The sequence below is a fragment of the Loa loa genome, assembly GCF_000183805.2.
Source record: "Loa loa unplaced genomic scaffold supercont3.225, whole genome shotgun sequence".
Taxonomy (NCBI): domain Eukaryota; kingdom Metazoa; phylum Nematoda; class Chromadorea; order Rhabditida; family Onchocercidae; genus Loa; species Loa loa.
The window spans coordinates 102283-105380 of record NW_018108405.1 but is presented as its reverse complement, the minus strand read 5'-3'; the positions used below and the strand labels follow the sequence as shown (position 1 = coordinate 105380).

At 29.1% G+C, this 3098-nt stretch overlaps 1 protein-coding gene across 1 annotated transcript; it reads left to right on the top strand.

Moving 5' to 3' along the window:
- Positions 1-505: 505 nt before the first annotated feature.
- LOAG_14037 (hypothetical protein) lies at positions 506-1396 on the top strand (the record flags this gene model as incomplete). The annotated part of the gene is made up of 3 exons (XM_003149539.1): positions 506-602; positions 711-909; positions 1360-1396. 3 exons carry the CDS (start codon positions 506-508, stop codon positions 1394-1396), a joined length of 333 nt encoding a protein of 110 aa, XP_003149587.1.
- Between the last annotated feature and the right edge of the window lie 1702 nt (positions 1397-3098).

The window sequence follows — 3098 nt, the reverse complement described above, 5'->3', positions numbered from 1 at the left end:
CAACAACAACAACAATAGCAACAACAACAACAACAATAGCAACAACAACAACAACAATAGCAACAACAACAATAGCAACAACAACAACAGCAACAACAACAACAATAAACAATAACAAAAAACAATAACGATAACAACAACAACAACAGAAACAAAAACAATAGCAGCAGCAACACCAACAATAACCACAACAGTAATAACAATGACAATGGCAACAACGAAAATGCGGGAACAACGAATTCTCAAAGTACAATGAACAAGATTACTTCTACACAGAAGATCCTTTGTATGTAACATTATCAGTAGCGATTACTTCCAAATGAGGATAACGATAACAACGATAATGCGGTAAAAAGCTGGTGCTGGTCCCTGGGTCAAAAAGGTCAAGCGATTGAATTCATGAAACTGAGTGGGATGTTATCATTGTTGATGTAGTATATGCCATGAATAAAGGGAGGTAAGATTCAGGGACGGAAGAAGCACTCTTCATATGATTTGTGACTTTATGGCATTTGCGGAAGGACAAAAAGGAAGATGGATGAGAAATGGGACAGAAGAGAGGAGAAAAGGATTGCTTCGGATTTTACTGAAAGCTCCGCCCGGTCGGTGGTCATTTATGTGGTCATTTATGACATTTTGCAAATGATGTGCATCATGCGATGAGGAGATACTTTACAACTAACTCTGATTATTCAATCTTTTAATTTTAGCAATTGATTTCCAAAATGTTAAGAAATTCTTGAATTTTCTTCTTATACCCGAATTCAAGTCAACAGGTCAACAACGCATCATATTGGTCAAAGACAAATGCGCACTGTTACTTGAGGGATTTGATGCTGAAAATATAGACATACATGCATACATACATACATACATACATACACACACATACATACACACATACAAAAAGTAAATATGGAAGGAAAAGTAATTAATTCTATTAGAAATATTTCTTATTCTTCGGATTGTAGGATTAATTTAAATCTTTCCACACTTCTTTCTAATCCTAATTTCATTGCTAATTTTTTTCCTTTCTTTTTTTTGCTGATTGAAAAAGTGATATTTATTATCAGTAAATCAGTTGAGTTTAGATAACGGCAGAATTTTGAGATTTTTTTTTTTTCTGGATTTGGGAGATCTTTTAAAATATTTACTATGACAATTCTGAATTACTGATAAAAGTAGGAAGAAATTACAAATCATCAAACATGATAAGGAAATACATTGATGATGATAATTTAGGAAACTATTATCGTATTATATTGATTGCGAGAGCTTATTCACTTAGCAAATTGTTTGATGGATAATTTAACAACAGAAAAGAAAAAACTGAAATCAGTTAATTAACATAAAGTTAAGAAGAAGTGAACAAATTGATAAACCGAAAATTTCATAAATTTTTAAAGCTAAAATAAGAAATGATTGAATTAATAATAATCCTACTGCCATTCATATTTCTTAAATTATCATTTTGGAAAATATTTTGCGTGCCTTGCAAAAGAGAATTTTAATCAAAAATTTATCATTAATTATGATAAAATCATAGCATTTTTCATCGCTTTTCTTATTGCTATTTTAAGAAATAAAATTTTTAAAAATTTTATTTCATTGAAATTTCAAATAACATCCAAATTTATCAGAATTGAATAATTGGAATAGTAATGGAATTTGTTTTTTTTTTTTTTGATAAGAAATTTAAATGTTAACAAGTAAAGCTAACGGCGCCAGAAGGAATTGCTGAATCATTTATTTAGGAATCAAACATTGTCAAAAAAAAGGCTAACACACATACATACACATGTATACACATACTACATACATACACATACATACATACATACATGCATACATACATACATACATACATACGTACATACATACATACGTACACATACATACATGGATAGATGCATATATACACACATATTTAGAGATGAAGCTCCTTCATGCTGCATATTTTATAACCTATAATAAAAGTTTTTTTTTAGAATAAAAAAAGAAGACAATGAGTCACTTTTTTTTTCCTTGTTTTTATTGCAAAAGTAATTTGCCCCGGGAAATCTTAGCTCTTCCGCGGGAATAACGGGACGATATTCCTAAAATCATTGAATTACGGATAGCTTAAAAGTGGGGATAAATGAGAAGAAAATTGAAATAATTTATGAAATTGAGATTGTAGGAGAAAATTGAATGAAATTTCAGAGTTATGCAAATAATTCAATCAAAAATTACATTAAAATATGGAAAATAGAAGAAAAAAATAGATTATAACGAATAGATGATTGGAAAGAAAATTCCAAATGAAACAACAAATTCTGATGCTTGAAATTAAGAAACTGAAATTCAACGTGTTACTAAAACGAATTAGAATCAGATTTGTTGCGTGCAATTGTTACGTGCAATATTACGTGCAACGTGCATTTTTTCTTATGCAGTGTTATGTGCAAATGAGAAAGTGAATAATCAAATTTTTTGAAGGTCAAATCATCTATCATTTATTCGGAATCATTACAAGCTGATTCATAATTTCAGTTCTTATTATAATTTGTAAAATCACAACAGTGAAACTATCAGAGTTTCAATTCCTCATAATATTTAGTCAAAAACCGGAAAGATTCTATTTAAGTGGGTCACTTTTTTTTCGGATTACAAACCGGAAAGAAACTATTGGAAACGATTCATCTCTGAGAAAATTAGAAGGAATTAATGGAAATGCATTGAATTTGAAAAAGTATCATTTTTAAAAATCGTTGAAATCACTGAAAAGAGGAAATTGTCTGTTTAATTGGATCGAATTAATGGAAGGAAAAAGAAGTGTTAAAATTTAAAAAAAAAAAAAAAAAGCTGTTCCGTATCAGAAAGATATTAATCAAGAAAATAGTGTGATCAGTAATTAAATGATTACTAATTATTTATACTGTATTGATCAACTAATCAGCAATCAGTGATTATTAATTACTTGTACTCTACTGATCAATTATTTGTACTGATCATCCAATCAGTGATTATTAATTACTTGTACTCTACTGATCAATTATTTATACTGATCATCTAATCAGTGATTATTAATTACTTGTACTCTACTGATCAATTATTTG